General features: G+C 38.5%; 1 protein-coding gene across 1 annotated transcript in view; it reads right to left on the bottom strand.

Moving 5' to 3' along the window:
- Nucleotides 1–531: 531 nt before the first annotated feature.
- slc27a6 (solute carrier family 27 member 6) overlaps nt 532–22338 on the bottom strand; it is a 55268-nt gene continuing 33461 nt past the window's right edge. The window contains exons 6-10 of the mRNA XM_042508828.2: nt 10124–10214; nt 9793–9991; nt 4466–4563; nt 4145–4275; nt 532–2682 (exon numbers count right to left, since the gene is read on the bottom strand). Of these exons, the coding sequence (XP_042364762.1) occupies nt 2506–2682; nt 4145–4275; nt 4466–4563; nt 9793–9991; nt 10124–10214 (696 nt within the window). The 3' untranslated portion in view covers nt 532–2505. The remainder of the gene's footprint in view (nt 2683–4144; nt 4276–4465; nt 4564–9792; nt 9992–10123; nt 10215–22338) is intronic.

The raw sequence follows: 22338 nt of genomic DNA on the forward strand, positions 1-22338 counted from the left end.
TTTTTGTAAGCAGATACCAGGACATGGTGGATTGCAGTCCTGAGACCGCATCAGCTTCATGCTTAGAGACACCTCTCTGTGATTCTGTTTGAATTGAGCTGTAACATTACACATAGTTTGTGAAAACTCACATTTTGTTGTAAAACTGCTGAAGTATAAGACTTTAAAAATATTAAATATAAAAGACCACACAGGTCACTTAAGTGAAGCCATAACTTTCTCATTAGCTGAAGCTAAGAAGACCTGTGTGTTTTGTTGTTCAAATGTTCTAATACGGGCAACAGGTTTTCCTCGCCCAACAGTAAACACTCATTTGACCTGACCCCATTTGACTTGATAAAGTTTCCGAGCATCGCATATCTGTAAATACACTCAGCAGCACATATTAAAAAATTAATATACAAGAAAAAAAGAAAATTTTAATGGAATCAGAACTTTCAAAACACTGAAAAATTATTTGATATGTCTAAATATCTGGGCACTTTGGGGTTTATCACATTCAAAATCTCTCATAGTCAGGACAATATACAATAATTTTTGATTCATTTATTGGTAACATGGAATTACACAAAGTACCACTCAAGTGAAACATGATCCCATCTCCTCCTTTAAATATAGTCCTTTTTTCCATCCTCTTCCATTGTTGGCTGCTGCTTTATCATCCATCTTTCCAGATGGTCCTGGTAATCCACGGTTTGTGGTTGTGGACTGATTTATCATGGTCATGCTTCCCAAACACAAGCAGCGCTGTCCGGCATCTCCTCTGAACGTTGTGTCTCAGTGATCCACAGCAGGAACAGGACAGCACCTCACATTCCCAAGATCACAACAGTCCTTATTCACCATGAAGCACACGCCTTCTCTCCTCTTGCCAGAGTCCTCTACTTTGTCAGGTTGGCATGAAATTTTGTACCTTAAAATTCCTTTAATTTCTCCTGCAACACTGATGTAACTAAGGCACTTCAACTGGATTTTAAAGGAACTATTAATGGACAATTTACCCTCTTAATCCATGCAGGAGAAAAACACCAATTTTGCCAAAATCTGAGTAAACCGATGAAATAACTGAATATGAAGAGGGATTCTTAATCATCCCTTTGCAACTGAAAATATTTTAGGCATCTAATGTAAATCAAAAACCCAACCTCAATAACACCCTAAATTTAATAAATCAGACAAATATTTTTAATAATATATAATTTAAGGGGAAAGTAAAATACCTTAAGATCTACTGACTTTATTTATTAAAGGTCCAGTGTGTAGGATTTAGGCAAACATTGGCAGAAATGGAATATAACACTCATTACTATGTTTTCTTTATTATGTAATCACCTGAAATTAAGAATCTTAGAATGAGCTGTTTTTTGATCTACATACAAAGCGGGTCCTCTTCCACAGAGTCCACCACGTTGTTCTTCAGTAGCCCAGAAAGGACAAACCAAACATGGGCTCTAGATAGGCCTATTTGCATATATGCAGTTTTTGCATTACCTACTGTAGTTTTCCTATATGCTTGGCACATGGAGGTTTCAGTTGGTTGCAATCTGAAAACTTCATGCAGCTCGTTATCATTCCCAGGCCATCAAATAGTGACGCTTTGTCAACCCCCTCAGCATGTGACATCACCACCAAAAACATGCTTTAGCATCTTTATGAGATGCACTGAGCTTTCAGCTCACTCCAGTTTGAATCTATCGGCAGCAATACTTGACGCTGAGAGCAAGTGAGAAAAAAAGAGTAGAGATAGGGAGAAAGTCAGGGCAGGGGAGGAAGGGAGGCATTTCATGTACTGTGTGAAACCAAAAGTGACCTTTGAGGTATGTAATTTACGTACAGTGGTCGCATATCGACATCACATAACGAAAAATATGTCCCATATCAAGGGTACCTATTTTAACCCATAACATGATCTTTTCTCTAAACCTAAGTAGTTTTGTTGCTTAAACTGAACCACAAACATTGAACAACATCACCAGCTTGTTAGTGTGTTTCAGCTGTGCTGAACATAGACTCTAAAGGGTGCCATGTGCACGGCAATGTGACCTGACAAAGTGTCAGTATTTGATGACCTGGGAACGAGAATGGGTTGCCTCACCACTAGTTGCCACTAAATCCTTAAAGCTTTTCAATTATGTGTTGCTCTGTTTTCATCAAATAAATAGATAAATGAAGAGCTTTTATGTTACCATCTCAAACACAACTGTTTCAGCTGAAGGTGTGAGGGCTAAAATAACGTTGATTTATAAATTGTTGTTTCACAGTGATATGTTCAGGTTCATTTTAATCCCTTCCATGTTTTGTTTAACAAAGAAATGTCACGGGACATTACTGTTCACATGTGTAAATCAATTGTTTGTGATCCTCTAATTCAGTAACTAGATGCTGGCTTTTCATTCAGACCTCAGTAAATCTTCTTAATTTCACTTACTATAATGTGCTCCAATAGGCAGAGCGCAATTCTCTCCCTCTGTGCATTGTTTGGAACTGTATCATCACCAGGGAGTTCTAGAGCTTGCGTTCTCCTGCGAGGATACTTTTGTAGATACTGTCTGTTAGAGGAATGTAGCTCTTCTGCTGGTAGTCCAACACAAAGAGAAGATCAGAGATTGTTGAGGGGTTGAAGCTGCTCTGTACCAGGTGGAACTTCTGCTGCTTGAAGGTGCTTGTGATTTCCATGACCTCCTAAGGAGGAAAAAAACAACACTCAGTGTGACTTTAGGGTTTCAGCAGGTTTCACACTGATTTAAATATGTCTAGTACTGAATATAATCCTTCTAATGTATTGAATTTTAGTTCTTTGGTTGAGAACTACAGTAATAGAATATGTATGGTGCTCACAACTGTGCATGCTGTGGAGAGCATGCTGGTTAAACAGGCTTTACTGTTGTGCAGACATTGAGTGCAAGAGAGCTGAAATGATTAGTTGATCAACAATATATCAATAATAAGTATCTGTCCAATATTAATATTAACATGAAATTTTTAAAATTGCAATTAATCGCAGAATTTGTAAAGTTAATTTTGATTAATTGCATGTTTTCAATTGAATTTTTTCGCATTACAAACAGTCCATATTGACAAGGTAAAGCATTTCTTGACAGCTTGTCTTGATTAGGAGTCAAATTAAATTATATATCACATCATTAGTTCTACCGTTAATCCCCCAACAAAGAACCCTAAGGGTGCTTGGGAGCGGGATTTGGGTACTGTATTACCTGATGATTCATGGCAGCATGCTTTACGACAAGTACACTTTACCTCCATCTATGCAAAGCATGGGCTCTTACAATGTAAGACTGAACATCCAGTGTCTATGGTCTAATTTCCTAACAATGGCACTGAAGGGAAGTAGCTGTCACTCCATGGAAAATCAGTATGCCTCGCGGCTGTTCCACGTCCAGTGTGAACCCAGTGTTAGGGTCTTATGGCGGTTGCAGCTGTAATCGGGACAGCAATGGCATTGAAAGGAAGTGCCCAACCGCCGGTTCCCCCCTTGGTTAACACCGTCAGCTCTGTCAGCACTGTTGCCATTGTTTAGCACCTTTTATACAGTCAGCACCTTGAGCTGACAGCTGCTGGCTCATAACCTTGTCCATAAGACTCACATAATCTGAAAAAAGCATAGAGTGCTGTTAAAGAAAATGATCTGAATACTCAGCCCACTCTCTTTCTAAACTTGTAAATTGCTGTGTTATTGTACGTTGGCAGACAGCACCTTTTGCGTCCACATGAAATATGTCAGGACAGCATCAGGTTGAAATGCTGTCGGTATTGACACAATATACAGAGTGTGACTATAGGCCGGGTAAGAGGAGCAGTGGATGGATGCAACAAATCCTGGACATTCATGTGGGTATCTGGTGCTCACTTGCGAATGTGATGCTTCTTTTCTACACTTTACTTTGTGCCTCCTCCCCCTAATCCTAACCATCAGTGCCAGCATGCACGTATGAGTTTGTTGTAAAGTTTGAGGTTAAGTAATTACACAGTTCACAACCTGAGATCAGTGATGTCACAGTGAGGACTCTTTTCAGCGGTTTTGTCCTGAATGAAGGTCAACTCCACTACAATCCTCATCATGAAAAATGAAGATCAACAAACTGAAGATGCAGATACAGTATGTCAGCATGGCTCTGCTCGTTACCTGAAGCCGTATGAACAGCGGACGAGCATACGCTGGTAAATCCCTCACCACATGCTCAAAAAGTTTCTTCCCATCGAAGGAAAGGCCAGGTCTTACAATCATGGCAGCCATACCTGCTCTGCCCTCGTGCCCTGTGGACAACACGGTTCAACGTTATCACTCTCCAGCTCAATGTTATTCATTACTGGACTGTATAACTGCAATAACAAAGCTAATTAGGGGATGATTACTATGAAAGTTTTTCAGGGCTTTATAATCTAGTTGTTGTATGGATAACAAAAACACATCATAAATTGATACACAATCACATCTTAAACATACCTTGTACTTCCACTCCATATACATTGACCTCTTGGATAAAATCCACCAGTCCTAGAATCTCTGTTATCTCGGTTGTTGCTACATTTTCACCCTTCCACCTGAAATCAAAAAAACAAAGAGGATGGTTTCAAACAGCATGATTAACAGTGCAAGCGCTGAAGCTAGGAACACATGTCAAATTCATTTTTGTATTTTACAAAGACAAGATTACAAAGATTTCTCTGAAATCTGCCTGCACAACTTCTAAGTTGCACTCACAGTTAACATCTTGTCTGTGCAAACATGGATGCTTCACACACATCTTCCCCCAAGCAGCACAGAAGATCTCAACAATCAGCACAGTTTCAATATTAGAGTCACCAATTCAGTATCTGACCAAATGACTCCTCTCCTCGTCCTGACTAAAGGTGTTTAATCATAGCCAGAAAAGTGTTTTTGCAGAACATTATGTCACAGTTGACCTTTGACCTCTTGGATATAAAATGTCAGAACTTCATCATAACATACTATTAGACATTTGTGTGAAATTTGAGTGTATGAATTCTTGAGTTATGACCACAAACATGTTTTATGAGGTCACCGTGACCTTGACCCTTGACCTTCTACCACCAGATTCTGATCAGTTCATGCAAGGTAACTTAATAAGGTGAACTGAAATGAAATTAAAGTTGATCCTAAATCCTGCTACATCTTTTGGCATCAGAGGAGGAGTTGAGGAGTCTCACAGTCTGGGGAAAGAAGCTGCTCTATAGTCTCGTGGTTCGGCAGCAGATACTTCTGTATCTTTTTCCAAAAGGCAGCAGGGTGAACAGACTGTGGCTGGGGTGGCTGCTGTCTTTCAGTAGCCTTTGGGCTCTGTGCAGACACCTCACTTCACCGAGGTCACTGATGCTCTATAGATGGGAACCAGTGATGTTCTAGGCAGTTTTAATCACCCGCTGTAGAGCCTTCCTGTCCTAGGCCATGCACTAACCATGCCAGTTGGTGATGTTTTCAGTCAGTATGCTTTCTATTGCTCCTCTGTAGAAGTTAACCAGGACCTTGCTCTGGAATTTAGCCTTTCTGAGTTTCTGTAGGAAGTAGAGCCTTTTCTGTGCTTTTTTAATCTGGCTGGTGATGTATGATGACCAAGATAGGTTCTCAGGGATAGTAATTCCAAGGAACCTATAGCTGTTCACCTGCTCCACCTCAGCTCCACTGATGTAGACAGGGGTGGTTTTACTGACATTGAGCAGGAGGTTGTTCTCTGTGCACCACTCAGCAAAATTGTCGATTTCCTCCGGTGTGAACTCTAAGCATTGTTTGTAATATGATGTTGATGATGGTGGTGTTGTTCGCATACTTCTCTCCTCCTCTCTCCTGATGTCTCTGAGAGAAGTCATGGGTGTACAGTGTGAAAAGGAGGGAGCTGAGCACACAGCCCCTGTGGGGCTTCAGTATTGAGCACAAATAAAGAGGAGGTGTGACTGCCAATTCGAACTCTCTGAGGTCTGCATGTAAGGAAGTCCAGTATCCAATTGCAGAGTGTTGTAGTTAAAGCCCAGAGTGTTAAGTATTCCAATTAGCTTAATGGGAGAGATTGTGTTGAATGCTGAGCTGAAATCAACAAACAGCATCCTGATGTAGCTGTTATTATTCTCCAGGTGAGTGAAGACTGAGTGAAGAGCAGTAGATATGGCGTCCTCTGTGGATCTGCTGGTTCTTAAAGCATACTGGTGAGGGTCCAGGCTGGCAGGGATGTTGTCTTTGATGTGCTGGAGAACCAGTTTCTCAAAGCACTTCATCAGGATTGGGGTAAGAGCCACACAGTGGTTAAGACTAGATACAGCAGACTTTCTGGGTACAGGAACAATGATGGCTGTCTTCAAGCAGGAGGGAACAGTCTCTTGTGAGAGTGAGATGTTAAAAAATGTCAGTTATAACATTAACAAGCTGATCAGCACAAGTTTTTAGTACTCATCCTGGAATGTTGTCGGGGCCAGTGGACTTGTTTATATTCACTCTCAGCAGGAGTTTTCTCACATCTGCTTTGGTCACTGATACATACTTTTTTTGCTCTGAGAAGAACCTTCAACTCCCCATTCATCCAGGCTTTCTGGTTGGGGAATGATCTCGCTGTCTTTGTGATCACCATGTCATCAGCACATTTGCTGATATATGATGTCACAGATGATGCATAATCTTCAAGATTGATCTTGTTATCTTGAGTGGCAGCATCTTTAAACATTTACCAATCTGTGCGCTCAAAATAGTCCTGTAGAGCTGCTCTGGCTTCATCTCTCCACACTTTACCAGTTGAGCTTTTTTATCAGCTGACAATATTTTGGCAGAAGGAGCAGAGAAATATAATCTGACAGGCCAAAGTGAGGGCATGAGGGGGCTTTGTAGCTGTCAGGAATATTTGTATACACATGGTCCAGGATGTTTCTTCCTCCGGTGGGGATCCAGACATGCTGGTCGAATTTAGGTAAAACAGATTTGAGGTCTGTTTGATTAAGGTCACCAGCTACTATGAAGATTCCATTGGATTACTTGATGATGTTGCTGCTGATGGCATCATACAATTCCTGCAGTGCATTTTTTTAATTTGCATCCGGGAGAATGTATACAGCAACAATAAAAACACTGGTGAATTCTCTGGGCAGATAATATGGATGACATCTTAGCACCAAGAACTCAACATCTGGTGAGCACAGTCCATCCACTTTAACTGCGTTTGAGCACCAAGCTTAATTTATATAAACACAAAGCCCTCCTCTCCTCTTACCGGACCTGTTACCTTGTGACCTGTCTGCTCTGAATAAAGTCCACCCATCCAGCGCAACAGCTTGATCTGGGATGTCAGGGGTTAACCATGTCTCTGTGAAGATGTGTGCAGAGCAGTTTCTGATCTCCCATTGCTGAGTGAGCCTAAATCGCATCTTATCCATTTTATTCTCTTAGAACCGGACATTAGCCAGAAGAAGGCTTGGCAGAGGAACAGCCCTCGGTCCAAGGTGGGTCAGCCTCGCTCTTATACCGGCTCTCCTCCCTCTCTTCGTCTGACACTTTCGGTTTCGTTTCTCCCCTCTGCTTTGAATTGCAGCTCTGCATGTGCCGTTTGTGTAGATCCTCTCACAGCCTGCTGCACTCAGTCCAAGCCCACACAACTTTTCCCAATGTTGATAAGTGCTACTCTATTGTAGGAAAGTCATGCCCCAGCAGAAGGGGCCATGGAGTGACAGACTGACAGTAAAGTGACCTTGACCTTGACCTATGACCATCAAATCTAATAACTTCATCTTTGAATCCAAGTGAAGGTTTGTGCCAAATGTTAAAAAAAAAATAATTCAAGGTTTTCTTGAGGTATTGTGTTCCTCAGAATGAGAAAGATGATGTCACGGTGGCCTTGATCTTTGACCTATGACCTATGACCACCAATATCTAGTCAGAGAATTGTTGAGTCCATGTAGATGTTTGTGTAAAATTTGAAGAAATTTCCCCAAGGCGTTCTTGAAATGGGCCGGCCAGCCGACCGTACGAATGGACAGACAGACAGCCCGAAAAACACACTGCCTCCTGCCTCAGCTACCGGCACAGAGGCATAACAAACAAAAAACAAACAAAACAACACAAAAACAACCAAACAAGAATTCCCATTCTATATACTCTTGCTTGTAACACTTGCTGCTAACTCACAGGCATCACCTGGTGGTGAAAGTCATGCAGCACATCCACAAACACAACTTATTATTATTATTATTATTATTATTATTATTATTATTATTATTATTATTATTATTATTATTATTATTATTATTATTATATTATATATTATTATTATAACCAAGAAAAGAAAAGCATATGAACATCAGCATATTTGGAACATAAACATTGTGTGCTCATTCTTAAACAAGGATGCAGTTTCAATTTGAATAAAACAATATCAAATATATCGTGGGGTCCCTTACATCCAGTGTCAAACAGTAGGGAATAACAGATAATAAACATAAATATCCTCAGCTGACCTCTCACACTAGTAAAGTAAGATTTGCATAACATATATTAGTTCCTTGAGGACAAAGCAGACTGACTGATCAGAATGTACTCCAAATATGAGGCTGGTTTATTTCTGATGAGACTGTGAAAAGACTTCTGTAAGCAGCAAAGACTTCCTCTGGGCTGTTTTCAAATTATAATCCCTTAGATTTCAGCTATCGTAGATTTGGCAGTACCGTGGTTAACAGAGCTGGCAGATTAAAGAGGACAGATATACTACTGTCAAACATGATTCTACAGGACTCCTGATTGAATTGCGTGACAAATACTTGGCTCTGACTTCTGCATCCCCTCCAGTTTGTTTTGCATCATTTCCTGTGAATCCCTTGTGAGCAGGGACACATTTACAGACCAGTGAAAGAAATGCTGAATGAAAGATTTCATTGAATGACAGAGGTGAGTGGAGCAGAGGAAAGCCTGGGTGAGGCATCAGTACACCAGCTCTTTATATCATCTCTTTGTTATGGTCACGACACACCAAGCCAAAGGCTGGATGTCCGTCAAAGTTGGCTCGTTGGTGAGAGTCTGCAGCCCTCATCGCTGCAGTGTGTCCTGCACCCTTTGCCCTCGTCAACTCTTGTCGTTTTTTTTCCCGCAGATTGGGCATTTGGAATCAGCAGCGGCCTTGGAGCCCATCAGTGAATGAAATCAAACTGATTGGCCGTTCAGCTCAGTGCACAAGAAGAGAAATGGAAGTGATAAATGAACAACAAAGGGCTAAACTCAAGAGAGGGTGAGGTCAAAACTTTTTATATGAGGTAAGACTGTTTTTCTGTAGCTATTGAGCTCTTTAGCAGAAATGTTTCCTGATGGTTTGTGTTGTTGGTAAATATGTTTTGTTCTTTCAACATTGGATTGTGTTGTTAATGTGCTAACTGGCTAACATAGCGTCAAGACAGTCTTCCAGTTTCCTATTTTGCATGATGAATACAGACGACCACCGTCTGCCGGTGTGGAGAGCTATTTCCTCTTATGCAGGTGCAGAACGTACAAGCTGGTTGGTCGTCAGTTTGCTGTGTTCATGTGTAACTTTCTGCCTGAGACACAGTGACGTGAGGCCACACAGTGGGGGGCTTTCATTGCCGCTGGTTCTCTAATGTCGGTTTGGTGTGTCTGGTTAGACCCCCTCTGCCTGGTAAATGCCCAAATGTTGTTTGACTGTTTGTTATAAATGTGCTGTCTTCAAGCCTGCAGACATCATCAGACCAAACATCATCACCACCTCTCTTTGAGGTGGTGATGTATGGTGCCTGCTGTAAAGACAGGTCAGACATGTAATCCAGCTGTACCTGAAGGTGTCTCCCACTCTGTCCCTGAAACAGATGAAGCCCTCCTGGTCCTCAGCCATGAGGTCGCCAGTGTTAAAGTAGGCATCTCCCTTTACAAACACATTTCTCATCAGCTTCTTCTCAGTCAGCTGCTTGCCTCCAGCGTAGCCAAAGAACGGGCTGATGGCACTCACTTTGGACAGTAAGAGGCCTGTCTCACCTAAACAGAAAAACAGGACGAAAAGTCTAACATCAGTAAAAAATGCTTTTCATGTGAAGTCAATTTATCAAAAGTCAAAGTAAACTCAAAAAGACAGGTCATTTTTGGAAATATTTATGAGTTGGATCTTACCCTTTTCTACTCGCTGACAGAAACCATATGGATCTTTCACTGGTTCATCTTTAACCATGTCATACTTTATCAGATCATACTTAAACAGGAGCTACATACACAAAAAAGAGAAAATAACACATTGGGCAGTGACATTAATATCTCAACTAATTAATGGAACATTTAGCCACAAATCAACTTTAGCTTAAATAGTATGGTGTGAGATAGCTGTCAAAAAGATGTATCCATAATTAATCATTCTTATTTGTATTTTAACAATTTCTATGTCAAAAAAGTTGTTTTACACAAAATTCTGCTGTCATATACGTGAGTCGGTGAAATTGGGTTTGAGATTGGATTGTTTTTATATGAGTATGAATGTAAAATCTGTGAGTGCAAAGTCTGTTGAATACAACTCACGTTTCTACTGCTACGAAGTCTTCACTGTGAGCACAAATCAGCTAGCCAGCATAGATCCTCTTGAACAAACAATGGCCGCGGTTTAAAATTTGTATTTTGTGACTCCAAGAAATGTATATTATACATAATGGTTCGATTTTATGAAATAAATAATGGCCATGCAATGCATGTCATGATTACCTTTGTGATGTTTTTCCAGAGCTGCTACAACTTGGTACGCTGTTGCCCTCCATGTTTGCCTCTGGGGCATGCGCATGCGCAGTTGGAGGAATCGCGGATCAGTTACTCTCCTTGCGACCTGACTGTGACCTCAGTGACGTCATTTCAGCACTTTTCGAGTCGTACACGTAACCATGGATTCGTGCTCACAGTGAAGACTTCGTAGCAGTAGAAACGTGAGTTGTATTCATAAGACTTTGCACTCACAGATTTTACATTCATACTCGTATAAAAACAATCCAAACTCGAACCCAATTTCACAGACTCACGTATATGACAGCAGAATTTTGTGTAAAACAACTTCTTTGACATAGAAATTGTTAAAATTACAAATAAGAATGATTAATTATGGATACATCTTTTTGACAGCTATCTTACACCATAAAATAGAAGCTATTTTCACAGCAGACATTTGGCCACAAAGTGGAAAGCTAAGCAGCCTAGAATAAAGTTATCATTTACAGCTGAGCCTTTCCTGCTACAGTAGGACACAATGACTGGCTGAGACACATGTCTGAGCAATTGTAACGCTCTTGGAAAACTAATGTTGTGGTAACAGTAGCACGAAAATTAAACTATTTCCTATGACTCATATTTTTCATCAGTGAATGGCGTTTAGAATGTGAGATGCAATGGAAAGCTCGAAGACAGCTATTTTTTTCTAGGTCAATAATAAACTCTCACACTGTTTTACTACTAGTTATACAGGTATTTCATCTAATGAAAGACAGTCCTTGTAATATCTGGCAGGAAACTGGTTTGCTTTGGTGCGATAGTCTGGCAACCTGTCCAGGGTGTACCCCGCCTTCCGCCCGATGACAGCTGGGATTGGCTCCAGCCCCCCCGCGACCCTTACGAGGACAAGCGTTTACAGAAAATGACTGACTGACTGACTGGCTGGTTTGCTTTGGGAAATAACTTCAGTTCTACTTTCAGTGATATATATCCATAGACAGTGCATTACATATAGTGGATGTCAGTCTGCACGTCCCCAATTTGAAGCAGTAAAAGTCCAACATAAAAGCTAAGCAATCTACTGCTGTGGAGGGGTCAGCAACAAATGTTATTTAGCCACCTAAAAAAAGTTTAACAGATGCTATATTGAGAATATTTTCATCACTTTACCTTGCTGTCACAGTGATTTCCATCAAGAAAATGATGCTGTTATATCACTGTCTTCAAAGCCAGACATTGAGAAAAACAGTGATTTAACATCACTGAACATGAGCAGCTGGTCGACTGCTGCCTCCATCAGTGATATTGTTTATTTCATTGTGTGGCATTGGCGTTGGAAGGTTTATTTCAGATTCACCTAAGTCACACAATGACACATATTGGCTAACTGATTAAAGCAGTGGCAGAACAGAAAACTTAAACGAAAATTCATGTTTTAGGTCGGACTGTTCTAGGAGGCTAAAATATGTTTTGTTTCTGACCTGTCCACAGCAGTACATTGCTAAGTTTCCGTGTCAGACTCCACCCTGTTTCAGCATTCAGCATTCAGCAATCAGTTCAGCATTCTGCATGTCGCATACGGTTGTCTGCAGAAATAGACCATAAAAATTATGTTTTGATAATTATATTGACTCCTTACCACGATTTACTACAGTTTCAATGTCTTTATCTGTCACAGAGATGAGGACATACAAATATATGTCTTACTCAAACTTTTCTGTTTCCATTTCAAAATAAAAGCCCTTTGATAACATTTGTAACACCCACAAACGTAATAAAATACAAACGTTATACTAATATGTGGCTTTTGATGTAATAATCCCGCAAATGTAATAGCAGTTGCCTACTACAAACATAATATGAAATTTCCTGCAAATGTCCAGAAAAGACATGTATATGAAGTACAAAAAAGACATCTATATGATGTCCAGAAAAAACATCTGTAGGACGTCCATAAAAGACATCTATACGACGTCCAGCAAAAACATCTAAATGACTTCCAGAACAGACATCTATACCATGTCCATAAAAGACATCTATATAACGTCCAGAAAAGACATCTATACTACATCCTGAAAATACATCTATAAGACATCCAGCAAAGAAATCTATACTATGCCTGAAAAAGCACCTATACTATGTCCAGAAAAGACACCTATACAAGATCTAGAAAAGACGTCTATATGAAGTCCAGAAAAGACATCTATATGAAGTCCAAAAAAAACCCGTCTATACGACATCCAGAAAAAAAGCAACAACATATGACATGCAGAAAAGAACTTTATATGACTTGCAGAAAAGACATCTATATGACATCCAGAAAAGACATCTATAGTATGTCCAGAAAAGACATCTATAGTATGTCCAGAAAAGACATCTATAGTATGTCCAGAAAAGACACCTAAACTATGTCCAGAAAAGACATTTATTCTATGTCCAGGAAACAAAGAAAAGAAATCTATATGACATCCAGAAAAGACATCTATATCATGTACAGACTATATGCCGTACAGAAAACAGCTATACTACGTCCAGAAAAGACATATATTCTATGTCCAGAAAAGACATCTATATGAAGTCCAAAAAAACGTCTATACGACATCCAGAAAAAAAGCAACAACTATATGACGTGCAGAAAAGAACTTTATATGACTTGCAGAAAAGACATCTATATGAAATCCAGAAAAGACATCTATAGTATGTCCAGAAAAGACTCCTAAACTATGTCCAGAAAAGACATTTATTCTATGTCCAGGAAACAAAGGAAAGAAATCTATATGACATTCAATAAAGACATCTATATCATGTACAGACTATATGCCGTAAAGAAAACAGCTATACTACGTCCAGAAAAGACATATATTCTATGTCCAGAAAAGACACATCAATGACGTCCAGAAAATACATCTATACGACTTCCATAAAAGACATCTATACTGTACTACATCCATAAAAGACATCTATACTATGTCCATAAAAGACATGTATACGATGTCCAGGAAAGGCATCTATATGACGTCCAGAAAAAAAAAATATATATATTAAATGCAGAAAAGATAACTACATGTACTCCGGAAAAAAACATCTATATGATGTCCAAAAAAGAACTCTATATAACATCTAGAAAATACATCTATGTAACGTCCAGAAAAGACATCTATACTATGTCCATAAAAGACATGTATACGAAGTCCAGGAAAGACATCTTTATGACGTCCAGAAAAGACTCTATACGACGTCTATACGTATTAAGTGCAGAAAAGACAACTATATGTATTCTGGAAAAAAAAATCTATATGATGCTCAAAAATGAACTCCATATGACGTGCAGAAAAGACATCTATATTATGTCCAGAAAAGACATCTATTCTATGTCCAGGAAACAAAGGAAAGAAATCTATATGACATCCAGAAAATACATCTATGCTATGCCCAGAAAAGACACAGATACGACATCTAGAAAAGACATCTATTTGATGAACAGACTATATGACATACAGAAAACAGCTATACTATGTCCAGAAAAGATATATATTCTATGTCCAGAAAAGACACATATACGACGTCCATAAAAGACATCTATATGACTTCCAGAAAAGACATCTATACTATGTCCATAAAAGACATGTATACAACATCCAGAAAAGACATCTACACGATGTCTAGAAAAGACATCTTTATTGCGTACTTCATATCGATGTCTTTTCTGGACATTGTATAAATAACTTTTCTGGATGTAGTATAGATGTATTTTCTGGACCCCCTATAGATGCCTTTAAGGACGTCATCTAGATGTCTTCTCTGGAAGTAGTATAGATGTCTTTACCGGATGTAGTATAGATGTCTTTTCTGGACGTCATATAGATGTCCCAACAAGTCCCTGAAGTCTCTCCAACTGGTGCAGAACGCTGCTGCACATGTACTAACAGGAACCAAGAAAAGGGATCATATATCTCCTGTTTTAGCTTCTTTGCACTGGCTCCCTGTAAAATCCAGAACTGAATTTAAAATCCTCCTCTTTACCTACAAAGCTCTGAATGGACAGGCTCCATCCTATCTGTCGCAGCTCATAGTTCCCTATCAACTCTCAAGGGCACTGCGCTCTGAAAATGCAGGGTTACTTGTGGTTCCCAAAGTCTCCAAGTGAAGGATGGAAGCCAGAACCTACAGTTACCACGGTCCTCTTTTATGGAACCATCTTTCAGGTTCAGTCAGGGAGGCAGACACCATCTCCACTTTTAAGGGTAGACTTAAGACCTTCCTCTTTGATAAAGCTTATAATTAGGGCTGGCTCAGGTTGCCTGGACCAGCCCGTAGTTAGGCTGACATAGGTTTAGTCTGCCAGGGGACTTTCTAGGATACACTGAGCTCCTTTTTACTTCTCTTGCTCCTTTCACCTGCAAACGCTTGTCTTTTTACTGGTTAACTCGGTTACCTCTCCAGAGCAAACTTGGCTGTGCCTGGATCGTGGTGATGGCTGTGCTGATGCTGTGACCCTGCCTTTGGCTGTGCTTGTAATGTGGCTGCACCTCAGGCTCCCCTTGATTGTGGTCTTGATTGTGCTGTTGCTGTGGTCCTGTGTGAGGCTGCGCCTGTGTCATAGGCCTCGGTTGAGCAGATACCGCGATCCTGCTTGAAGCGACCTTCTACTGTCATTATTATGCGTTGTGCCTCCACTATTAATATACAACACCTACGATATTTGCTCCTTCCACCTGCAAATGCTCTAAATGCAGTTAAAAGGAGTAAGATTCTATCAAAATTGAAAAAAGAGAAAGCACAAATAGCTTTCCCAAACATGAACACGCAATGCAATTGAAGGGGTTGACATAACATTAGTTAATGTTTATGCTCCCCCAGGAAGTGAGTGGGGACTTTATAGATGTGTTTTCACAAATTCCCAGGGCATGGTGATCTGTGGGGGGGATTTCAATATCAGGCTAAACTCGACACTGCACTCATCAGGAACAGCTACACAGAATAGATCTCTAATTAAAAAAAGTAAAATCACTTATGATAGAGCTAGGTATAATAGATGTATGGCAAGAATTTCACCCAACTAGTAGATATTATACATACTACTCGTTATCACACATTTGGTATATTCAAGACTGGATTATTTTTTATGTTCAGAAAAGACAAATTCAAAATAAAAGACAGCAGCATATCCACGATCGACTCATCAGACCATAACCCTAACTTTAAAAAGGAGTAGAAAGAAAACATTATGGAAATTAAACTCTAACTTACTAAATGATTGGTACAGTTCTTCACTGTACGCAAAGTGAAAACTAAAAGATGACGTTAAGGACTACCTGGAAATCAATGATTCAGGAGAGGTGTCACCAACAATCCTTTGGGATACGCTTAAAGCCGTTATGAGAGGGAAAATTATTTCCACAACAGCACATCTGAAGAGAATCAAAGGTCAAAGATTGACTAATATTCAGGAAGAATTAAAACAACTACAATTAGCCGACAGCCAAAATAACACTCCCTCATTGAAGGTAGAAATAAAAAAAATACAGAAGGAAATTGACAATATAAACACCCTGGAAACTCAGAAAAGATTTTTTTTTTTTAAACAAAAAAAATATAAAGTAGGAACCAAATCAGTAAAATCTTAGCATATAAACTGCGCAAACAACAGGCTGATAGAACAATTAACAAAATAAAATACCCTAAAACAGGAACTGTTGAACACACAACCAAGAAAATACTAGAATGTTTTGAGACATTTCACTGGACTTTATATTCACAACCTAGGGGCCCAGGTGGCACAGGTATCAACTCTCTCCTGAACTCTTTAAACTTACCATACTTAACTAACACACAAAGTGAAGATTTAATAAAACCAATGTCCACCATGGAGATTGATTCTGCAATCTCTAAACTCAAAAAAGGAAAATCACCAGGTTTCAACAGTTTTACGGCGGAGTGGTACAAATCTCTAAAATCTCAATTATCTCCACTACTACTTAGGACATTCAATTGGACCCTGCAAAAAGGAGAAATTCCTCCCTCATGGAGGGAGGCAATTATATCAGTAATTCCTAAAGAGGATAAAGATAAAGCAGCTGTGGCAGCTATCACCCTACCAGTGTTCTTAATTTAGATAATAAATTATTCACGTCATTTTTTGCTTGCAGACTGGAAAACATTTAGCCCAACATCATTCACTTAGATCAGACGGGATTTATTTACCAAAGACAGACTTCAAACATAAGATGAACATTACATATACTAGATCAGACATCGAAGGATAAAATCAAATCTATGATAATGGGTTTGGATGCAGAGATGGCTTTTGATATGGTGGGGTGGGGATTTCTATATAAAGTGATGGGGAAATTTGGATTCCAAACTAATTTTATCAGAACAATTCAGTCATTATATGACAAGCCTACTGCCCGTATCAAATTTAATGGAGACCTCTCCAACTCATTTGTTCTGAAGAGAGGGACATGACAGGGCTGTCCGTTGTCCCCTCTCCTTTTTGTCTTGTTTATTTAGCCCTTAGGCCAACTGATAAGACAGAGCAATCTTATCAAAGGTATCACAGTAGCGGGCTTGGTACAGAGGGTGGCACTGTTCGCTGATGACGTCTTGGTCTTTTTGGAGAAACCTGGAAATTCTTTTGTTGGACTGATGACTTTACTTTCTGATTATGGGAAACTATCGGGCTATGAGCTTAACATATCCAAAACACAGATCACGATCCAAAATTGTACAGTTTCAGAGGAAATGAGAAAAAGGTGCAAACTTAATTGGGAAGCCGAATATTTGAAATATCTGGGTATAACCTTGACAAAAGACCATACCCAACTAGCCAATGCTAATTATGAGCCATTATCTTCAAAAATTAAATCAGACATTCATAGATGGAATCACATCCCATTCCTTAATTTGAACTCAAGAATAAACACAATTAAAATAAATATTCTCCCCGCTTACTATACTGTATATCTTCCGAACTCTTCCAGTGGAAGTGAATGATAATTGCTTCAAAGAGTGGTACAAATGGATCTCCCGGTTTATTTGGCAAGGGAAAAAGCAGAGAATCCAATATATAGTATTTTACAATTGGGGAAAGAAAGAGGAGGGATGGCACTCCCATGCTTAAGGACATATTTTTTAGCTACACAACTAATCCCTCTTCTATACTGGTGCAACTCCAACTACAAAGCCAAATGGAAAGAACTCGAATTTAGTCAGAAGGTGGGTTTTCCTTTGCAGGCTGCAATAGCTGGCAGAGAGAGTTAAAAAAAATCCATGGATAAATACATTAAAAAACATTAAAAATATGGCAGAAGGTAATTAAATATAATGAAATTCATAATATGCTAAACCTTTCAGATGGTATGCATATGACTCAGAATTCATCTATCATTCACTGAGAAAAACATACTACATAGTTTTCAATACTTACAAAACAAACATGGCTTGGAGAAAAATTATTTTTTCAGATATCTTCAACTGTGGATTTATTTTAACCCACAGATTTAACAATGGCATATTCTGAGTTTCACAAAATCTTGAAGGCAGCTTGTGAGTCAACACCACGTAAATCCATATCTAAATTATACAATGCTCTCTTTAACGCAAAGAATTAAAATACTCTTTACATTAAGGAAAAGTGGGAAAAGGAGGCGGGATTAAATCTGTCAGAGGAAGTGTGGGGAGAAATTTGGAGCTTCCAGTGGTCCTCAACCAATTCTACAATTTATTTATTATTTTAAGACTCCACTCCAAGAAAAATATAGAAATACTAATGTGTCATGCTGGAGACAATGTGGCTCAAGGGAGGCAAACCACTTTCATATATTTTGGGGATGTCCCAAATTAACAGTATACTGGAGTGACCTACATAAAACACTAAATACAGTGTTTAAAATCCATCTACCTTTGAAATTTAAGACTTTGTACTTTGGTCGAACTCTACTTGTGAATCAAAGGAAGGATGTAAAGCTATTACAGGCCCATAGCGAGTAAAAAATTGATCACCAGAAAATGGTTAAATCCATCACCTCCCACACTGGAGGAATCGTTTGGTATAATTCTTGAGATATATAGAATGGAAAAGCTAACCTACTGTCTGAGAATCCAAAAAGTACCATAATACCAAAATTTGACTATAATGCTTTCTTCTCATTAAGACAACAATGTTTAAATTACATTGTATGCCCCCTTGGTTCTATTGTGAATGAAGAATGGTACGAATGTGTAAACACACAGATTGTGAGCAAAGGTGAATGGGCTGTATACCATTTATTTTAGTATGCTTTTATTTACTTTTTATTTTAGGAATATGCACACGAACACTGCAATTTAAAGCCATCCACATTCTTATCTAATTTTCTTTTTTTAATTTTTTCCTCTTTCTGTACTTTATTAATATTATTATTCCAAGTAGTTCTTCTTCTATTTCTTTATATTTTATTTATTCATTTATTTATTTCATTTATCCATTTTGTTCACTGTTTCTTACCACCCATGGATATTTTCCTGGAACTGAGTTTTGAATCCAGCATTTTTTATGGGCCAAGTTTTCTACCAGGAACTACTCAGAGACTTCTGCAAGATATTATGCTGCACATGTCTGTCCAACTTTATTATTTTTTTTTTAAAAAAAAAAAGGGAAAAGGATGTTGTATAAATAATGTAGAAGTTGATTGTACTTTTGCATGTATGCCTTTTCCAATAAAAAGCTAATTAAAATAAATAAATAAAATCAAACAAAACTCCAGTAATACATTAAATTTAAAAAGCATCCAGCAGGCTAACATACCAACATAAAATAAAAGAAATAAAACAAAGTCAATAATCAAATATTAGTTAGCTAAATAAAAATACCATCCCCACATATGCACCATAATCTAATACAGAATCATCACAGTAATTCTCAGTTCCTTAAGGAAGGTTAATATTGTGTTCACAGTGTGTGCTTCCTATCAATATCAAATATTATTTACTCAGCAGAATATTAGGCAAGAGGACATATATGTGTTAAAACAGCATTCTGTTGGGGGGTTTAAATGACTATATGTTGAAATAGCCACAGATTGAATATTTAATGAATATTTACTTTGTTTAATGTAAAATATGAATAAAACCAAAGTGAGGTCGGCCTACAATCATGGCTGAGCGAAAGACGGCATGCCGGAGAAAATGAAGAAACAAACATGAGGGTAAACAAAACATAACACATCAACACATGTTAGAGCTATAATATGTCAACAGCTTCAGAAAATAAATTTGCAATTATGTTACATTATGTGGAAGGTTATCTACTGAAGATTACTGTAACACTTTAACTACACACTACAAAATTCCATGACTTTTCCAAAACTTTCAATGTTTTTTACTATTTCCATGACTTTTCCAGGCCTTGAAAATGTAATTATGAAATTCCATGACTTTTCCAGGTTTTTCATGATGATGGGAACCCATAGGAAAGAAAGAGGAGGACATAGTGATCTTGAGTTCGAAGTTCGAAGAAATTTCCTAAAGGTGTTTTTGAGATATCATGTTCCCAAGAATGGGCCAGCCAGCTGGACCGACAAATGGATATAAGGACGTATGGACATATGGACAACACAAAAACATAATGCCTCCTGCCTCAACAATCACTGGTGCAGAGGCATGAAAAAGTGGGGTAGCAACAGGCCTCTATTGTTGCAGCAACAGTGCCCTAATAAAGATTTGGATCACTCACAATAGTGTAAATGCTGCATCGGCATTCACAATGAATACACAAAGGACAGAACAGGCTTTCCTCAGGTTGAACATGAACATGACATCTACATCTAACAGTAACTTGATGTTAAAAATCTGAAAATTAGTCTATGTAACCTGAAATCAGTGTTTCATAACTATATTTTATAACGGTATATGAGCCAGCAGGAGAAGCACTGGGACAGATCTAAGAATAGCTGGGGTCAGAGATTAGTGCTAAATACATGTAGCCACTGTTTTGTAACTCCTCTGATTAACAGCTCCACAGACAAGCATTAGTGAGGCTAATACCTTTAGTAGCCACAGGAAAGCCACTTCACTGCTCATCCTCACTAACTGTCTCAGCAGACTTACAGCTTAATCACTACAAGTCAATATTCAGGCTGACAGTCTCTCCCCAACTTCTGTCAGCTGCGTTAAAATGTAATGGTGACTGATGTTTTGAGAAGTTGCTGTTATTTTGTTAATCACAAAATTTCACTTACTACAATTATTGTAATTACAATGAATTATAGGAAAATACATTATATATTATCTTTTGCATTGTATAATAATTACCTCCAAATGGACATAATAAACATAACTCTTGTGTTGTAGGACATCATAAGGTATTGAATTAATACAAATATAATGAAGCCAATGTGAGCTGTGTGATTTTGGTGCAAGTAGAAAGTAAGTCAAATTTTCTTCTGTAATGTGTATACTTTTATGATTAGATACAGATGATAGAAAATAGAAAATAGGATTCATTTTTCTTTTTTGGTGTTAAGTTTGCTATTTTTTTCTTGAAAGCCTTGAAAAAATAACAAGATTCACAAAATAATATATTCTTGCAGGTCTCAACTATATAGATTTATTCATAATTCACGAAATTCTAAAAACTTGGTGTGGGAAATGTGCATTTGTCTTCTCAATTTCTGGATATTGTAGTCTCACACAAATGTGTTCTATTCTGGATCTGGTTAATATTCACCTGTGGCTTCTGTTAAGAGCCTGCAGGTTGGGCACAGTTCTATATGCATCATCTCTTATTAAACTCAAAAATATCAGAAAATAACAAACACAATATTGTAATGTATTTCATTAGAGAGCATATTAAGACCTCTCTGAGACCACCAAGTTTGTGTTCTGATGAAGGACACTTGCCACATCCTGGATCACACATGACCTGACTGTAAGCCGTTTAGCCCTCCCCCCACCACTCGTTACACTTTACTCAGCCAACCATGTGCACACATTTAGTGGTCAAATTCAAGTCTTGCACACTGCCTCTTCAAATAGATGTGCAGGATTAGCAATGTTTGGAGAGTGAATGTGGATTTTATAGAAACAAGACCATACACCTGGGGTGCCACCATATGTTTGATAATAGATTTAGGTAATGCAGATCATCTGGGATATTTGGGACCAGCTGAGAAAGTGCAGTCTTACTGGTGTTGAGTAACTTCAAAATGAATGTAATTCTGAATGAATAAATGACTTAAAAATCTTGCTTGTTGCTTGGTTACTGGCTGGGTATGAGTTTTAAAATGATGTTTTTTTAAAATGGGGTGTTTTTATGCCTCAAGGCATTTTGTTTTTTTTTTTAAGTTGGGTTGTATGAGATGCTTACATAGTCAATGTGTTACACACAGCAGATGTCAGTTGGCATGCCCCATGTTTGGAGAAGCAGGCTGGAGTTCAACACAAAAGTTAAGGTATCTACTGCTGTGGAGGGTTCAGCAACAAAACGAATTTTAGCTAACTAAAAAAAAGTACCACCTAAAAAAATCAATATGTGTTTATTTGAATGCTGTATTAAGAGTATTCTGATTGCTTTACCTTTACCTCAGACAACCCATTTTGAGAGGGAGAGGGCTTCAGTTCCCCATCTATGCTCTTGTCAAAACCAGCAGACTCCATTGAGA

The sequence above is a fragment of the Plectropomus leopardus genome, chromosome 20 (assembly GCF_026936395.1).
Source record: "Plectropomus leopardus strain MGB_pleo_1.0 chromosome 20, ASM2693639v1, whole genome shotgun sequence".
In the NCBI taxonomy this organism is placed as follows: Eukaryota; Metazoa; Chordata; class Actinopteri; order Perciformes; family Serranidae; genus Plectropomus; species Plectropomus leopardus.